The sequence below is a fragment of the Neltuma alba genome, unplaced genomic scaffold, assembly GCF_004799145.2.
Source record: "Neltuma alba isolate B1F8T4 unplaced genomic scaffold, ASM479914v2 tig00002401_pilon, whole genome shotgun sequence".
NCBI classification, from domain to species: Eukaryota; Viridiplantae; Streptophyta; class Magnoliopsida; order Fabales; family Fabaceae; genus Neltuma; species Neltuma alba.
This window is the reverse complement of record NW_021632850.1, coordinates 14,014-32,095: the sequence shown is the minus strand read 5'-3', so window position 1 is coordinate 32,095 and position 18,082 is coordinate 14,014. Positions and strand designations below refer to the sequence as shown.

The following is an 18,082-nucleotide window of genomic DNA, read 5'->3' as shown; positions in this document are numbered from 1 at the left end:
TTTGATGAGCCACGCGAGTTGCCTCCCTCTCGGCGATTTGATCACTCCATCCCTCTCGTTGACAATAAACCAATCAATTGCAGGCCTTATCGGTATGGGCCGATGCAGAAAGCTGAAATTGAGTCTCAGGTGCAACAAATGTTATCTCACAGAGTAATCAGAGAGAGTAGTAGTTCTTTTGCAGCTCCTGTTGTGCTGGTGCAAAAAAAGATGGGTCCTGGCGATTTTGTGTGGATTACAGGAAGTTAAACGCAGCTACAATCAAGAACAGATTTCCAATTCCTGTAATCGAAGAGCTTTTAGATGAGTTGACTGGCGCGACTTACTTCTCTAAACTAGATTTACGTGCGGGTTACCACCAAATTCGGATGAGGGAAGATGACGTAGCTAAAACTGCTTTTAGGACTCATGAGGGCCTGTATGAATTTAGGGTCATGCCTTTTGGGCTTACAAACGCCCCTGCTACGTTTCAAGGGTTGATGAACCATGTTTTTAAGGCTTTCCTTCGAAAATTCATCCTAGTTTTTTTCGATGATATCCTAGTCTATAGTAAGGATTGGCCTGCTCATCTGGACCATTTGGAGACTACTTTGAAAACGTTACAGCAACAGCAGTTGTTCGCTAAAGGCTCAAAGTGCACGTTTGTAGCTTGGCAAATTGATTATTTGGGCCATATTATATCAGTCAAAGGGGTGCAGGCAGACCCAAAGAAGTTGGAGGCCATTTCATCATGGAAGGTCCCTGGTTCTACTCGCGAGCTGCGTGGATTCTTGGGCCTCACAAGTTACTATCGAAGATTTGTAAGGAAATATAGTGAGCTGGCAAGACCTTTAACTGAGCTGTTAAAAAAAGACAAGCAGTTCCAGTGGACTCCTGAAGCCCATTCGGCCTTTGTTGCTTTAAAAAATGCAATGGTCTCCCCTCCAATTCTTGCTCTGCCCAATTTTCAGGACACTTTTATCATTGAGACTGATGCGTCTGGTCATGGGTTAGGTGCCGTGTTATCCCAGAATGGTCATCCTCTAGCCTTTGCCAGTAAGGCTCTTCCACCAAAGAAGAAACCATTATCGGCCTATGAAAGGGAACTCCTCGCCATTGTATTCGCTGTCAAACAATGGCGATCCTATCTGTGGGGTCAGAAATTTATCATAAAAACCGATCATTTACCATTGAAGCATTTGCTGGAGCAACGAGATCTAAGCCAAGAGCAATTTAAACGGCTGCACAAATTATGGGGCCTAGATTATGATATTGTGCATCGCAAGGGAAGTGACAATGCTGTTGCCGATGCACTGTCTCGTTTTTCTGAGGGAATTAGTTGTGCTCTCTCAGTTTCAACACCTGTCTCCCCTTTGTATGACCGGGTACGCAATTCATGGTTGGTAGACGATGAACTACAGAAGCTCATTAAGGAGCTGGAACAGAATCCTCTGTCTCATCCTAAATTCACTTGGCAACACCATATTCTTAAACGGAACGGCAAGCTGGTGGTGGGGGCTGACCGTGGCTTAAGAAGTGATCTCTTGTCTCATTTCCATGCGGATGGTATTGTGGGTCACTCTGGTATGCACTCTACTTTCCAGCGTTTGGCTTCAATATTTTATTAGAAGGGGATGGAAAAGGACGTGAGGAATTTTGTCAGAACATATGTTACTTGCCAGAGGTTCAAACCGGAATTGGTTGCTTCCCCTGGCTTACTCTAACCTCTTCCGATCCCTCAGCATATTTGGTCTGAATTGTCAATGGACTTCATTAGTGGTCTGCCCAAATCTCATGGTAAAACAACCATACTGGTAGTTGTGGATCGGCTTTCCAAATCTGCCCATTTCATGGCTCTTAAGCACCCTTTTTCTGCGGTGGATGTGGCTCAGGTCTTCATGGATAATGTGGTCAAACTGCATGGTTTCCCCAAATCGATTGTCTCTGACCGTGACCCCATTTTTTGTGGTAGATTTTGGAAGGAGTTATTCAGACTGTATGGCGTTCAGCTCAAGTATTCTTCTGCTTACCATCCACAGACAGATGGCCAAACGGAAGTCCTGAATCGTTGTCTCGAATGTTATCTTAGATGCATGATTGGTGACTATCCTAAACAATGGGTCAAATGGTTGCCTCTGGCGGAACTGTGGTATAACAGGACTTATCACTCAGCAACAGGAATGACTCCCTTTGAAGCTGTCTACGGGGTGGCTCCTCCTACTCATCTACCATACGTATCGGGTGATTCTCCAAACGACCTGGTTGACAGGGCTTGTATGTCCTGAGAATTAGTTCTGCAAGTTCTGAAACAACACTTACTAAAGGCCCGCCATCGCATGATCAACTCTGCTAATAAGCATAGAACCGAACGCTAATTTGCTGTGGGAGATATGGTCTATTTGAAGCTTCACCCATTTCGAAGGAATTTACTCAATAATTCTTCGTTGCATAAGCTTGCTGCCCGTTACTTTGGGCCCTTCAAAATCCTCAAGCGTGTGGGTACTGTTGCCTATGAACTGGAACTGCCAGCAGGAACGCGAGTTCACCCGGTTTTTCACGTTTCTCTCCTCAAGAAGCATGTTGGTCCGGTGGGTCACGTGTCTCTAGCTTTACCCCCTATTGACGACCACGGCCAGTTTATGTTGGAGCCGGGGGAGATTCTTGGTAGGAAGATCGTTAAGCGCCACAATCTCCCAGTTACCCAGGTCTTGGTTCGTTGGAAGTTGACTCAACCAGAGGATGCCACTTGGGAGGATCTTTCTGCTATTCAACACCAATTTCCGCATTTCTCCACTGCTGCACCGCAAGCTCCCACCATCCTTGTGGACAAGGATCTTCCTTAAGGAGGGGAGTATTTGATATATGGCATATGGTAGAAAGTAAGTAAATGATATATAATAATACTGGGGCGGTTATTTCAGATACAGGTCAGCCGGTCCTATTGAGTTAGTTATAGGTTTGTTATAGAGAGAGAAAGATACGTTGCTGATGTGGGCTGTTTGAGGGAAATATATTGATGTACCGTCCATTATTGCATTTTCGTGAATGAAATATTCTCTGTTTTCTCTCTATCTGCTATCAGATATTATCTGCAAGTTTCAAGCAACGAATCAAATATATGCTGAATAAGCCTAATCTCCAAACACGAATCTCCAAAACCAAATATCTTCATCATCATCAAATATATAACCAATGTAAGGTAACCAAGCTCTTGGCACAAAATAAAATTAAAAAAAAGAAAAGAAAGGCAAAGCTTGCTGTTATGTTCTTTTTTTACACAGTAGGTGGGTTTAAAGCACACAAGCAAATGATGAATGTTATACTTGTAGATTCATGTATCATCCACTTGTGAATGGAACACAAAGCTGGGGAACGTTGTGGTGATATCCCTGCTCAAACGCATGAAAAAGCAAGTTATAGAACCAGAAAAAACAAGTTCAGTGAAGGAGGAACATAGCATTATCATGCATGGAAAAGCAAGTTATGCCAATGATCAATCGAACCTCATTCTGCTGAAACTAGAAAAACAAAAGTAATTCACTTATTGTTTAATAATCTGACTTGGGTACGAGGCAACCTCGCATAAAATTCATGTGCAGATGAATATTCAAGGAGATACCCATATCCTTTTATGCCATTTAAAGTTCGATATTTTTGTTTAAGGACACTAATTCTAAAATCTGAACAACCAACCAAAGCTGTCCTTCAATGACAACTTGAAGAATATAAAGTACTTTAGTAATACCAACGTTTTTCCCCGGTAGTAGATTATTTTATGGTTATAACAAATTCTACTTTAATCAAGTTTGAAGAGGCCTAAAAATGCTAAACTACTTCTTAAATTTAAAATTTCCCAAGAAAGCAAAGACCTTTTTGGATATCTCACTCACACCCATTTCTTCCATGCCAGCAATGATCAGTGAGCATTTTTGGCTAGTCCACTCCAGTTTGGAGAAGACAGAATCCTTAAAAAGTTGGCTAAATAGAAACTCAAATGATTTCAAACATACGTGCAAAATAAAATTTATATTTTCGACATTACTTGAGATATTGAAGGGTCATATTCTTTAGAAGTGATGGATGTCTCAAAACAAGGTTTCTCCACTCCTCCTTGTCAATCTTGCCATCATGCTTTGTATCTGCTTCCTCAAAAGTCTGAAGAAATCAAGAAAAAGGATGAAACAAAAAAGGTACTTACTTTTTCACTACTAATAAAAAGGAACACGACTTTATGAAGACTCTCATGCAAAATACAATAAGGGAGCTTGCAAGAAAATAATGGGGAAGCACCTTATCAATTATGCTTTCTATTACATCATCCGATAGATTCATACCAGATTCAGCAAGTGTAGCCACTACCATTTGCTTCACCTTCACAAAATATGCAAATAACAATCAGCCTTACCCCAGATGAAGAGAATGGATTTTTTGAAAAGCATATCGAAGAAAACATTTTACCTCTTGCCTTTCTATAAACCCCTGCTGCTTGAGATCATACAGTTGAAAGGAAACTAGAACATGAATTATGTGAGTTTAGTTTTCATTTTGTGGGTACGGTCCTACTAAGAAAATATAAGAATCGAACTTAAAATATAAGAATCGAATTTAAATTGTATATCCAAACTGATGCAAGCAACTTCAGCCTTAAAGGATCTCAAAAGAAGCAACGGTTTCTGATAACATACATTCAATCTTATCATCAATAGGGGCATTTGGATGGAAAACGGAGAGAGCACGAGCAAATTCTTCAAAACCTAATATCCCGTTGTGCTTTGTGTCAAACAAATCAAACACCTAGTAGAATATATCACAAGAAGCATATATGAGATGCTAACAATATGAACACAGACACACATATGTAGAAGGAAAAACATCATTCTGAGGTAGTATAAACCAGCGGAGGAAGTGTGCTTTGCAAGCATTAAAGTAGTGGTGAACTTTTTCGAAAACAATTGAAATCTTAAAGGAGCATTTAAGACAGCATCCAAATAAGGGCCTATCACAACTTTAAAAAGTTACTAGTTAAGCTTCAAGATACACAATATAGATTTTCCACTTGCAAAATTAGCTAAAATAAACAACACAGTTGCACCTCATATAATCAAGATTGCAAATTAGCAACAGCATAAAACACAAACATAGTGATTTTTTTTACCACTTTAATTCATTACTATGCAAGCATGGGACAACAAAGCAGCCATATAATACGCTGTATGCTTTTATTAGCTTAGTAGGTAAATAAAAAACTACCAAGTTAGTTGCCTTGTACATATAAGCAATGCTACATTTGCATGTACAGCTTGTCTCCCCCTTTGCATATAATTCACAACAATTAAGAATTTAACCACTAATAGAAAAGGTCATGAAATAACAAACTGCACCAATCTCAATCCAAAACCAAAATAGAAAGAGTTTGAACATCCAAACTCAAGCATGATAACAGCATGACATTCTTCAGCATTTTTGGTCCAGGAAGGATGGTAAACAGGCGACATGATGGAGGCAGAGATTAGGTCTGACTATGTTTGTGACAACAATTTTGATGTATAACGAACCAAAATTACGTCATGGATGAGAAATAGATTACATAATTGGAAATTGGCATAAGTGAGAATTAACAACAGCCAACAGTGGCAACCAAGTAATGAAGAAGGGAAGACAACAAAAAATTTCATTCATTTTACTAACAGTTCCAAAAGATGTTCCTTGGATCCAACGTGTATGCCATACTAACACAATTACATGACACGATGAAAGCATCAAGAGTTTAATGGATCTAAGTACAGGTATTTGAAGATCCAGAACGGGTAAAAAAGATTTACCCGATCAGCAAATAAACTCTCTTTTTTGTTTGTCTTGAATAATGCTAATTGAAACTCTTCCTGCAATTGGTATGTACAACATATCAATATTATGAGGCGGGAAAAATGAAGAACCTCAAATAAGACTTTGAAAGCTAGACCCTTTTTTATGGGAAAAGAAAACCATCAAATAGAAGAATGATGTAATTTATAAGTTATTCAGTTGAAGGAAGAAAAAATGATTAGATCAATTATCAAATGTTCAAAAACAAACCAACCTTGTTAATCAGCCCATCATCAATCACGGCACTGCTAATCTTCTTGAAAAGCTCATAGAGTGCTTCTATTTCACTTACACTAACTGCAAACAAGTGCAAATGAAATAATTATCTTCAGCACAAACACTTGGTGATTACTTCCAAAGAGTGGTACGGCATAAAGTTAACACAAACAGGATAATTTGTCTTCCATATGGTTCTCTTTCTCTTTTTCCAGTTTTCATGCATTCATCACTAAATAACATGCTCTGAAAAGGCAATAGAACCCCAGAATCATAAATCATTATGCTTCATCATGAAACACAGTGCTCACAAATCATTTAAAACTTGATTTCATCAGAACAGCAGTGAGGATTAAGATATCGCAAGCATAAAATTAAGTTGATTACATACACACAGTTTCCCTTGCAAGTTGTTCAGGATCTTCAAGGCCTCTCGGCTGCTTATATAAATCAAGGTCACAACAACGCAATGCAGAAGCAACTAGACGCTTAACTCCCTCTATGCAGTACAACATGGTATCTCTAGCAAATCAAAACACTCCATAACTGTTCCAAAAGGAATTAAGTTAGATATTCCATTTAGTTCACTTTTCATAAAAGTTGTCATAAGTGAAAGCCAGAAAACCTTTTAACCATTTCCAATATCAGCTGATCAATCCAAATTGTTGAGATTTGTAAACTCTTCTAGGCTGCACTGGAACAATATTAGGGTTGTGAATCAAGATAGAAAACCAATCAATCACATCCAAATATTTTGAAAAGCAAAAAGGGTACTCAAAAGCAATTATACAATAAAAGTTCCATGTGTTAACTAGGAGCAGATGAAAGCACTTGAACTCAATATTTGTTACTTGTGTATTGCTTTCTTCCTTGTTCTCAGAAGCATAGCAAGGCATGTATGTAGCTTTTCTTTTAAAAAAAAAAAAAAAAAAAAAAAAAAAAAATAAAATAATTCTTTGCTGTTTTTATTATATGCACAACACGTATAAAATTATGGATGTTAAATTTGCGCAATAAAATCCGAGAATTAAAGAAATAATATAGGATGGAACCCCCCCCCCCAAAAAAAAAGGACATAACAAAGGAGAACTGACTAAAACTAGTCCCAAAGATAAATGGGGTAAGATAAAACCTCGAAAACTATTCAATAACAATCTTCAAACCCGAAATTGAAAAATCATTCTGCACAGATTATTGTGACTTAAGTCCATCTATGATCAACTATAGAAGATTCGCAACTATGCTAATTAGCACAGTCAGAAGTCAGAAGAAAAATCATTTTCAAAACCTATGATATCTTTAGACCACCTTTCTACTGCCAGAGTCTAAAACTTTTTAACATGCTTTGTGCTCTCAAATGCAACCAAAATCATAACAGAGACAGGACACAACATCCTAAAACCTTATGTTTTGATAAATACATTTGTTCACAACACATAAAACCGATGGAACTTCCACGTTTATAGCTTCTATATAAGGAGCAACTCTTCAGGTAAATTTCATAAAAAAACAAAGCACTACCAACACCCCAAAATACCATGCCCCTGATCTAAGAATTCAACTGGAAATATGTTAGAAACAGATCCATGATCCCACATCCACCTTCCAATAAGAAACACGAAGGAAAAGCATTGGGTCAATTCATTCATATCTGATACAAAATTCAATAATTTCTGATAAAAAGAGAAGATTCCAAGTAGCAACTTTGCTTGCGATTAAATTCTGAATTGTAGGCAATCACAGACCAGCATAATCGAGAATTATCTAATATCGATCTATTGGCCCGCCACAAGAGAAAAAAGAAAAATTCTATGAAGGAGGAAAATGATGAGAAGATTCAAGAATCCCATGCTGACACATACTCTGCAATCAAACGAAGAATGTAAGGAGGAAAAATCTTACCTTTGCTTCGATAACACAATTTCAGCCGTTTGAAGCTGTTACTTCGCTCTTCCCTGAAACTCACGGTGGTCGAAGCGATTCTCCTAGAGGGAAGGTGACGTATCTGATATGGGCGAAGACAGATAAGTGTGCAACTTGAACTGCAAAAGCCATTGACAGAGATTGATAATAATAAAAAAGAATAAAAATGGAGAAGCACAAAGTAAGGATAATTATTAAGATCATTGTTTTTTCAGAGGGAAATAAATATAAAATTATAAATGAATTTTATATTCACCATTCACCCAATATTTCCACCTACAAGGAAAGGAAAAGGACAGAATTATTGTGTGAAGCAACCACTTGATGCCAGGCAATCAGGCATGTCCCAGCTCATAATTTCAGTACTTCCATGAGTTATTATTAACTAAGTTGGTATGTAGGAGAAGAATACCCCCATCCAATCCAATTCAAGGCAATAATTAATTTATAAAGATTAAGAAAAATAATCACCATAAAAGGAACATTAATTAAATTATTTATTTCTCAAAAGTATAGAAGTTAGCTTAAATTGTCCATGTCAATTAAATTAAATTCATGAATGATTTTATAAGTATACATATAAATTTTGACAAACGACAATTAAAAAAAAAAAGGAGGTGTCGATATTCCCTAATTAAATTTATAATTGCACATATGTATTTTTATAACCAACAACTATAAAATAACAAGTGTTCCCATAAAAATTTACAAATCCTAATTTATATTATATAAATTGGTACAAAAATTTACAAATATAATTTATAAGTGCTTGTGCACATTTGAATAATTAACAATAACAAAATAACAAATATAATGAAGAACGTGACCTAATAAATATAAACAACTTGGCTTAACTTTTGTCTGCGTAAAAAATAGTACCTTTTAATCATTTGAATTGGAAATTACTTCATTGATTCAAAAAGAAAACTATTAATATTTGAATGTTTAGAAAAAAATTATAAATTTTTAAAAATAAAATATATTGAGATCTTACATTTAGAATTAAAATAGACTTTTTTATTTTATCACCAATTATTCCTAAAAAAACTTATCATTTGTATTGTGTTTTTTTTTTTTTGCTGACTATCATCTGTATTGTTACATTTAATACTTCTAATTATAATGAGTGATTAAAGGCCTAAAATTTCATAAATCAAGGTCAAACTATGATATTTTGAAATTTTGGCTTTTATAATTATTAGTAGTTGAGTAGTATTTACCACAAAAAATGTCAACAATCCATCCATATCAAATTTGATTTCTAAGAGATTCGTTACAAATGTACCGTAATACTCTTTCAGTTCTTAATGTAAAATCTAATTGTGGAGTTAATGTTAGTGTGTGTATATATAAGACATATTTTATATACTTATCTACTTTTTTAAATTAACCTTATTGAGGGAGAAAGGAAATTAAGAAAGATATTTAGAATATTTTAGAAAAAATATATATTATATTAACTAATTTAATTAATATCATTAATTTATTCAAATTAGTTAATTAGATCGTACATTAAAAATCGGAAAAGTATATTTTCTCTCTCAAGTTTGACAGAAGATTCATGTAGAGCCGAGCAATGGGCAGGCTAGATTAGCTCAAAAATTAGCCCATAGCCTGCCCATTTATGAATAAACAAGCATAAGCTAGCCCATAACCTGGTAGCAGTCCATTCTAACTCGTAATAAATGGGCTACGGGGCAGCCCGTTTGGGCTGACCGAGTTATGAGGTCACCCATTTATTTTTCTATTTTTTTTTGATAATTTTTTTCAGTATAGCTACTTTGTATATGTAATCTTATGAAACTGTCAATAAATTGTGTACCAAATGGCAAATCAAATATAAAATAACATCACATAATATTCAATCACACAACCTCACTTAGAGTCACAACTCACAAACAATCAAAGTCTGATAAAATCATAAAAGTAATCACCAATCATAAAAAGTCTCATAAACTTTGAAAGTTCTAACTTCCACCTAAAGGATAAAATAAAAGTTCAGACAAGCATAAATGTTTGATAAAAGATGAATAAGAAACAATATCATCAATTGATCATCTAGCTAGATCTTGAGTGTCATCATGTTCTGCTTCGAAATCACTTGAAATTGTTGAATTTGTGGCTGCTGACTCTTGCTATGTAAGAACAAAACAAACAAAAATAAATTAATGTCATTAATATTAGTATAAAAAACATAATGCAATGCTGCAAAATCAATGATACAGAAATTAGTCAATTACCAACAACAATCTTTATACTCTCATCAAAATTATCAACATCCCAATCATTTGTCTTAGACTGATTTGTACATAGCCAATTTTGAACACATATAAGTGCCTCAGCTATCTTTGAAGATTAAAAACTTCTAAAAGTATCAAGCACTCGACCTCCAGTACTGAAAACAGATTCTGGGCACATATGAATCATTCACGGCCAAGCTTGCCAAACTCTCGCAATTCTCTCCATCGATCAGGTGCAACGCCGTTCCAAGCCTCATTGGTATTCATGTTTCCACATGGGACGTTCACGCCGGGGATTGGACTGTCTTCACTGGGAAGTGTATTTTGATAAGCAATTGGCTCAGACAGGCACCGTCACACCCTCCTCCAAGCTGCGAAAACTTCACCTTCAACTGCCCTCATTGGTATTTACTCCCTTTATCTTATTTATAAGACAAAAAGAAAAGATATTTTTTGATCCTATTTATATAGTATTCAGAAAAATTTTTTGTACGAATATACAGATTTACCTTTTATCTATTATTGTATTGATTTTGTTTCCATAAAGTATAATATAAATAGAGATAAAATTGGAAAGTTGTTAAATTTTAAACGAGGGTTAATAAAATTTAAAGTTTTTCTTGATCTGTGTAAAAAAAATATTAAAAGTAATTTATAACTAAGACCATATGAGTATCATTTTCATCTCCTTTTGTATGTAACTTACCTAAACTTTCTCATGCTAAGTTACTTGCTCCTCACTTGCAGCAACATCCCGTGGAATATATGTACTGTTTATTTCAAGATGTACCGGACTTGTTGAACTTCTTTATTTCCTTTTATTTTATCAATTAATGCAAAATTACCTTTTCATCATAAAGAGGTTAACATAATATTTAGTCTCTCAAATTTGCTCTTATTTTAATTTTGATCCTTTAAATTTCAAACTATAAGTTTTGGTCCCTCAATGAACAAAATAATCAAGTTTTTATTGAATTATAGGAACTAATATTTTAAATGAAAAGAAACTTGAGAGATTAAAATCTATGGTTTAAAACTTAAGGAGCCAAAAATTATGTTAAGTCGAGAAAAAAAACCACATAACATAAACCGTAAATAATATCATTCATTTCAAAGTCTATACAATATACGTAGAAATTTATCAAATTAATGCATTTATCATGAAAAGCATGAAGTATGGAGCCATAGTAATATTAATGCAAAACATAAAATTATAACAAGTAACCTTATACACAATTTCTGAACAGCATAGCTGGTTTCTCAAAAGTTATTTAACATTGGATGCCTAATTCACCTCCATTATTGAAAAATTACCTTTTCCACTGAATTTAAAAAGAAAACTAATCATTGGCTTTGTTTGTTGTTGTTGGAATGATTTGAATGAAGATAAGTAACTATTTCGTTCCCAATTTGAGTCTGTTGTATAGTAAGAAGGGATTACAAAATATAAAATAGCTAACAAGCATTGGTCTTAATTAATCAAAGGAACTTTAACAGTTTAAATACAAGATCTCGTTCGCGAAAAAAAAGTACAAGATCTCAAGTCCGAGTCTATACGAAGGCATAAAATACCTTTGAGAAAGTTACCGTTAATTGGACTTAATGATACTTGAATTTGACTTAATTAAAATCATATAAAAAATAAAAGATGATCAAGGAATAGTTTATTCCTTGGTAACGGTGGTGGATTTATTATTAGATGCTCCCTTTTTCCCTCAAACAGCAAGCATGATATAAACACAAGTGGGTTGGCTCCTCAGATAATCATGTTGGATCTTCCAAATTTGGACTTATGTCTGTTTTCATGTTCTCAAGTGAAAGCAAAATATATATTATAGTTTTTAATATAAGAGTTAGATAATTAATTTATGAATATTAAGAAAATTATTTAAGTTTCTTATAATAAATAAGTACATCTTTCATAAAATATTATTGTTCTCAAGTGTATTAGAATGGAAACCATTTAACATGTATGTGCAATCACTATAGAGTCTAGCTTTAAAAAATGAATAAATATATAAATAAAATAAATTAGAGTCTTATTAGCTCTTACTTATACCGGAGATAGTATACAATAGGAATCAAACAATTAGCCAACCAAATTTTTGAATCTTGACGCCATTCTGGAATATTTATATATATATAGTAAAAATAACACACTACCTCCGGTCCTAATTATAAGAGCCAGTTGACTAATTTGAGAAGATTAAGGAAGTAAGTTGAGTTAGTTACTTGTCCTAAACAGGTGTTGTCTTTCATAAAATATCCTTACTAATCAAGTGTATTAACTAGAACTATCATTGTTAGAAAAGCTACTTTAGAGAAAAAATGTATAAATATTAGAGACAAAGTGGATTGGGGTCTTATATTTAGAACCAAAATAAAAATCAAACAGGGTCTTATATTAAGGAGGTAGTATAACCAAATGAGACATTATAAGCTTTTCTTTAAGGAAACCCATTTGTATCGAGCAAACATGTCAAATCCATATTATATATCCTTTAATTTTCCTTTTGTTCCCATCATTCATGTGGTGAACAAAATAGTGGTGTTTAGAAAATCCAGTTACAACTTCTTTTTATTTGGAAACCAGCTCATCCGTTGTGCCTATTGGAGATATTTTGAGGATGCATCACTTAAATATACAAGTTGACTGTGTTTTTTTATCGTCATGGGACTAAAACTGTCGGTCATCTTTTTTGCTCTTCCCTTATAGAAAGACAATGGAGTTCGGTACATTATCTCTTCGTTCAGATAAGTTTACTGCTCAGAATTTTTTGCATGGCTGTCTAGAACACTGCATTAATTATTTTCTAATGGCAACATCATCATTTTAGTAAACCTTATTTGGGCTAAGAGAAATGGAGCACTTCGCAAAAGATCTGTTAGCAAAACCAGAACATGTACGTAGTTCAAGAATTCTTCATGGAAATTTGTTGCTGGCAGAGCCTTTCTTGCAATTCTAATGCTTTAAACCCAGTTCATACTTCTGAGCTATCCAGTTGCGATATTCGCAACGGGCTTAGGTCAGGACAGGGCTGAACAATCTACATGAACAAGGTTAAAATTCGAGGGCATACTTCTTGCATTATCACAGTTTTCTGTGATCACGAGGAAATCCAAACCTTCAGATGGGGTTAAACAAACCTTCTTCTGATCCCAATCTTTTTTGCGTCTCCTGTCTATGATTGATATTGTTTTGGACTACTCAAGTTGTCTCAACATTCTCTGCATTCTTGAACCACCTTAAATTGTCACATGTGAGAAGAATTTGCTTAATAGTCTTCTTATCCGTTCGAGTTGCGGTGGCGCCTTTGGGGGGGGGGGGAGTTAGTTTGCTACTTAAATCTTTTTCTATCCACTCTCTGTAAAACTAACGTTGTATTAATTCCCCAAACCCCTATATCAACAGTACCAACATCTATTGTATAATTTTCTTTTTATATGTTATTGATCTTTTTATTCGGAAAAAAAAAAAAAGAACAAAATAGTAGTGCCATGATTATGAGAAAATATGGAACAGATAATGTGCGGATATTTAAATTATATATATGAATATATAATCATTTAAATTCAAATTAAATGATTATCATAATAACACACATAAATCTAGTATGTTCACTCAGATATCTGATAGACTTATTAAATAAAAAATTAATTGATTTAAGTTGCTCATCATCCTACCCCTTAGAAACACAGAAATTCCTTTAAGCTTTGAGAATTAGAGTTAAGATCTTACCCCATTTGGTTAGAAGAAAAGGAAAAAATGAAATTTTTTTTAGCGAGTTTGATTTACAAAAACTGATAAGTGGGGTAATAAAATTTTAATAAAAAATAATGTAATAAAAGGTGAGAAAAATTAATTAAAAAATTTCAAACCTACTTATAATTTTTTCCCCAAAAAAATGGACTCGTTAAGGTCTTCTCTGCCTTCCATTTTGGAGGTTTAGGGGTTGCATGTTCCACTTTACATATATTTTATACGTAATATTTGCCAGAATATAATTTGTTTTTTACTCTGTCAATGGGCCTACCCTTTTTTTATAATAGAAAATTTTATTAAAAACAATATAAAACATTATATCAAAAAGGTATCAATAGCCAACATACTGTCATAAGTACCAGCGAAGCCCAGCAGCAAACAGCATTAAAAACAAAAGTACCAAAAGAAACAATAAGGTGCAGGAATATGATAACAAACCCACACTTATGGCTAGCTGATGCGGAGTAGCCCAAAGCAAGTTCCTTGTCAAGCTTCAACTCACATAACTCCATGCATGTCCACACATAAGACTCCAAATCAAGTAGTTTTTCAATCATGATTTACAGAATATGAAGTAAATATGTGAGAAGGATTTTATCTCGAGTTATATAAAACGTACTTATAAGTATTTTTAATCGTTATTCCAAACGGGCCCTCCAACAAGTTGAGAAGAGTCTCAATAAGCACGTTTGCTGAGCTATTCCAAGATGTGTTCAAATTAGTGACAATAGAAGTATTTTTTTTTTCAATCTAACTTGTACAGAAGTTAGATTGGATAAAAATTAAATAATGTAATAAGATTTATGTTTGATTGACTTTTGTCAAAACGTCAGATTGAGAAACTCGAGAAACTAAAAAAACTTGTTTGAACAATTAATTGAAAAATAAGTTTAAAAATAAAATGACTGAAAAAAATATTAATTTTATTAAATAACAAAATTACAAAAAAAAATTAACTAAATGATAAAACTAATTAAAATCAAATACAGTAAGCATGTTATTTTTTAGGTTCATTAAATAAAATGACAACTTTTACTTCTCTACAGGTTATCTTTTTCCAAATATTTCCCAAAACAATATGTATAACCAAAAAAAAAAAAAAAAGAGACAGCATTGACAAGGGGGTGAAAATGCCAAATGGTGCTCTATCATGATACTCTGTACAAAACGCAACAAAAATAACTTTTACTTCATCGTACGATAGGAAACAAAATAACTTTTAAACTATTGCTGTGCTTAACATAATAAAAGTGTCTAAAGTAGCTCTTTGAATGAAATAAGTCAGTTTGAAGCATTGTAACGTGATGTCAAACATACCCTAAAATGAATAACTCACAGCATCTGCATCATATAAGATGTTGTTTTTCGAGTCCGACTTAGTTATGATTTGTCTCGTTAGTAAAAGCTTCGATGACTTTTTTAGTTTCTCCTGCCAATTGATGGGTAATGGTTTCTATTCTTTGGAAAATTTGAAAAGGGAGATGTGCTTTCATATGTGAAAATGTCACGCCTATTGCTTAATGTTGTTCGATGAGTCTATTTTAACCAACTCGAAGAGGTAGAGATGTCATACTTTCTTAAAGAGTATATCTTCGCGAGCAATACAAAGCCATATTAAGAATCTAGATGACAACTTGTTCTATTTCATATAATTTTCATTTAAATGTCATATATTATTCTAGAATTTATTGCTTTACGCACTCCGTGTATTATAAATTATTTAAAAATTAAAAGCTAATTTAGAAAAAATAAAAATAAAAATATGCCAAAATATTATTATAATATCTTGATCATTACCATTCTATTTCATATTTTTCATTAAAAATTTAAAAGGAATATTTTACTCTAGAATTTATTACCTTAATATACCGGAAGTAGTGTTAATTAAAGTTTAAACCGTTACCACGGTTTTGGTGAAGAAAAATAAGCCAAAAAAAGGAAAGAAAAAAAAAAAACAGCAGACAAATAGAGGAATACTAATGAGAGTCTCTATTACTAACGAGCAATTGGTCGAGCTGGTAAGTGGACTCGCCCCCGTAAGGATGAGAACGTGTGTTCGAATCCCGGGAAGTGCTCTCGTTAGGAGAGGGGACAACCACCGCTGGAAAACCGTGGCACTCCTACCCCTCGAGTCTGGATTAGTCAGTTGCCAATAGGCACCGGATTACCGAGCGGTGTATAACCAAAAAAAAAAATAATGAGAGTCTCTGTTTAAATATTTTAGTTGGTTATACAAATTTTAAATATAAAATGACGACTTATATATAAAATGATATTTGATGATGGTTATGAGTAGAACTTGCAAGTTTCTAACCTCTTTTTTCCCCCTTCAAATGGATGTGCAAATGCAGCGTGAAAAGAATTTTGTTGGAAGAGCGAGAAGCAAAGCTCACTAGCTTCTCCGTCTTGAAAGAGATTACTTCTTGATTGTGGTCCGGAAGATATCCTTGATTTATAAAACTTACGGGTGTTGAACGTTTGTTCTTTATATGCAGGGAAAAAAAAAAATCAGAGAGAGATTGTTGTTACCAAAATAGTCAATAGGATAATATTTATGATGCCTATAAATCGTGCATAAAATTATAGAGGGTTGACATTTAAATTTTAAAAAATCAATCCAATAATAATTAAATTTGAAATTTCAATTGTTCTTTAGTACTACTTCCGGTCCTAAATATAAAAGTTAGTTAACTAATTTAAATATATAAAAAATAAGTTAAATTAGTTATTTGTAATAAATATGTATTGTATTTCTTAAAATATCTTTGCTAATCAAGTTTATTGCTTAAAATTACCATTATTAAAAAGAATATCTTGAAATAAATAAATAAATATGAGAGACAAAATAAATTAAGGTCTTATTTATAATCAAAATAAAAATCAAATGAAGTATTATATTAAGAACCAGAAGTACTATATTTCTTTAACTTTTAACTAGATCATTTCAGTCAACCCAAACACATAACTAAAAATGTTTAAAGGTCCTTCACCTAACTGAGAACTTGATTTAGCGGCTCTTTCCAAAAGGCGTGAATGTTGGTTTGATTTGATTCAATTTTGGATAAAACTTGAACCGAACCATATGAATCGGTTTGCACAAAAGATAGCACGTGATCGATTTTTTCATAAAGTCGGTTTTGACTTGGTTTTTGGATTGATATATCTGGCTCAGGTGTAGATCTAAGTTCTATTGAATTCTTGTATGTGTGTGTATACATATATTTATATATATATGCTGAGCATGCTCCCCCCTCTCCCTTTCTTCCTCCTCTCTCTCCCTTTTTTTTTTTGGTTGGTCCAATTGGGCACTTAATTTTGAAGTGACCAAAATTTACTATTAATAAAAAGAAAAATCTTTTGAAGTTGGTATACCGAGAGATTTCATTGCAGTTTGTGCTGAATAAAGGGTATCTAAGTATTCTTAATTTTTTTTTTTAAAAAAATGGAAGTACGTATACTAAATACTAATACTAGGAAAAGATGCGGTTCAAGTTTTAGTTTTAGATTTTAGAAGGTCAGAACCAAAACTTGAATAGAGCCAATTGATTTGGGAATGTCTACAACCAACTCAAACCTTATTAGTGATCAAATTCCATTGGTTTTTGTTGATTTAATACTTTGGTTCGATTTTAGCGTGATAAATTTAGTTCGGTTTTAAATGCCATTACCCACAAATACCATTACCCACAACGGACAAGCATAAACTCACAAATAAAAAAAAAATTTTAAAAATATTTATAGGTATTAGATTATATACTTCTTCGATCCTTAATATAAGACCTATTTAATTAATTTGATTAGATTAAAAAAGTTAAGTTAGTTAATTATAAGAAATGTGACATATTTTTCCTAAAACACTATAATCATCTTTCTTAATACTCTCTCTCCTTCTTCTACTTGATTATGATTGATAGAGTATCCATAGAGGTAATTTAGAGAAAATTGTTAAATATGAGAAATAGGTCTTATATTTAGGACTAAAACCAACTTAATAATTAGGTCCTATATTGAGAATCGGAAGAGTATTAGTTTATAAGTTAGGTAAATTAATTTCAAGAAAAACGATAAATATAAGTACTTTAAAGTAAACTTTTTA

At 33.4% G+C, this 18,082-nt stretch overlaps 1 protein-coding gene across 4 annotated transcripts; it reads right to left on the bottom strand.

Moving 5' to 3' along the window:
- Window positions 1–3,075: 3,075 nt before the first annotated feature.
- Window positions 3,076–8,087, bottom strand: LOC114725536 (calcineurin B-like protein 3). Of its 4 annotated transcripts, none has more exons than XM_028912067.1 (10): window positions 7,963–8,087; window positions 6,686–6,749; window positions 6,452–6,606; window positions 6,059–6,141; window positions 5,802–5,861; window positions 4,665–4,773; window positions 4,438–4,490; window positions 4,270–4,350; window positions 4,022–4,134; window positions 3,076–3,368 (listed from the first exon to the last, which is right to left on the bottom strand). In XM_028912067.1, the coding sequence occupies exons 3-10, from the start codon at window positions 6,573–6,575 to the stop codon at window positions 3,311–3,313; spliced, it is 681 nt and encodes a 226-aa protein (XP_028767900.1). In that variant the 5' UTR covers window positions 6,576–6,606; window positions 6,686–6,749; window positions 7,963–8,087; the 3' UTR covers window positions 3,076–3,310. The 4 variants fall into 4 exon arrangements, with proteins under 4 accessions (XP_028767900.1, XP_028767892.1, XP_028767908.1 ...); XM_028912059.1 differs by having other exon boundaries at window positions 6,686–6,754; window positions 7,963–8,040; XM_028912075.1 differs by lacking the exon at window positions 7,963–8,087 and adding an exon at window positions 6,851–6,938 and having other exon boundaries at window positions 6,686–6,754.
- Between the last annotated feature and the right edge of the window lie 9,995 nt (window positions 8,088–18,082).

What these genes read in the sequence shown, in the direction of transcription:
- LOC114725536 (XM_028912067.1), bottom strand. Translation starts at nt 6,575, where the DNA reads ATGTTGTACTGCATAGAGGGAGTTAAGCGTCTAGTTGCTTCTGCATTG. An exon ending in ATGATGGGCTGATTAACAAG is followed by an intron (nt 5,862 to 6,058) that starts GTTGGTTTGTTT and finishes TACCAATTGCAG; the next exon opens with GAAGAGTTTCAATTAGCATT. An exon ending in AGAGTTTATTTGCTGATCGG is followed by an intron (nt 4,774 to 5,801) that starts GTAAATCTTTTT and finishes ATATTCTACTAG; the next exon opens with GTGTTTGATTTGTTTGACAC.